At 63.1% G+C, this 336-nt stretch overlaps 1 protein-coding gene across 1 annotated transcript in view; it reads left to right on the top strand.

Moving 5' to 3' along the window:
• Positions 1–336, top strand: part of LOC104279880 (phosphatidate phosphatase PPAPDC1B-like) — a gene marked incomplete at both ends in the record, with an annotated part of 1550 nt that overhangs the window by 459 nt on the left and 755 nt on the right. The window contains one exon of the mRNA XM_009877320.1: positions 52–176. Within this exon, the coding sequence (XP_009875622.1) occupies positions 52–176 (125 nt within the window). The remainder of the gene's footprint in view (positions 1–51; positions 177–336) is intronic.

Genomic DNA, 336 nt, shown 5'->3' with positions numbered 1-336 from the left:
CTGGGGGCTGGGAGCGCCCGGGGGCTCTGTCAGCCTTGCTCTGTGCCCTAGGCCACGGCCCGATTTCTTCTATCGATGCTTCCCGGACGGGCGAGCGAACGCGGAGCTGGTGTGCACGGGTGACCCCGACATAGTGACCGAGGGACGCAAGAGCTTCCCCAGCGGACACGCGTCATGTAAGTTTTCCGTGTCCCTCACCCTGGGCGGTGAACCGCGGTGAGCAGAAGCCCGTGGGGACGGCACCCTGGGTTTGTTCCCGTGTGCCACAGCTTTGGCTACATTCACTGGCCTGTTCGGGAGTCCCATTTTTTACCCTCTTCACAGCCAAGGGGGTAA

The sequence above is a fragment of the Apaloderma vittatum genome, unplaced genomic scaffold (assembly GCF_000703405.1).
Source record: "Apaloderma vittatum isolate BGI_N311 unplaced genomic scaffold, ASM70340v1 scaffold26549, whole genome shotgun sequence".
Lineage (NCBI taxonomy): Eukaryota > Metazoa > Chordata > Aves > Trogoniformes > Trogonidae > Apaloderma > Apaloderma vittatum.
The sequence above is the reverse complement of the archived record's forward strand: the minus strand, read 5'-3'. Positions and strand labels throughout refer to the sequence as shown.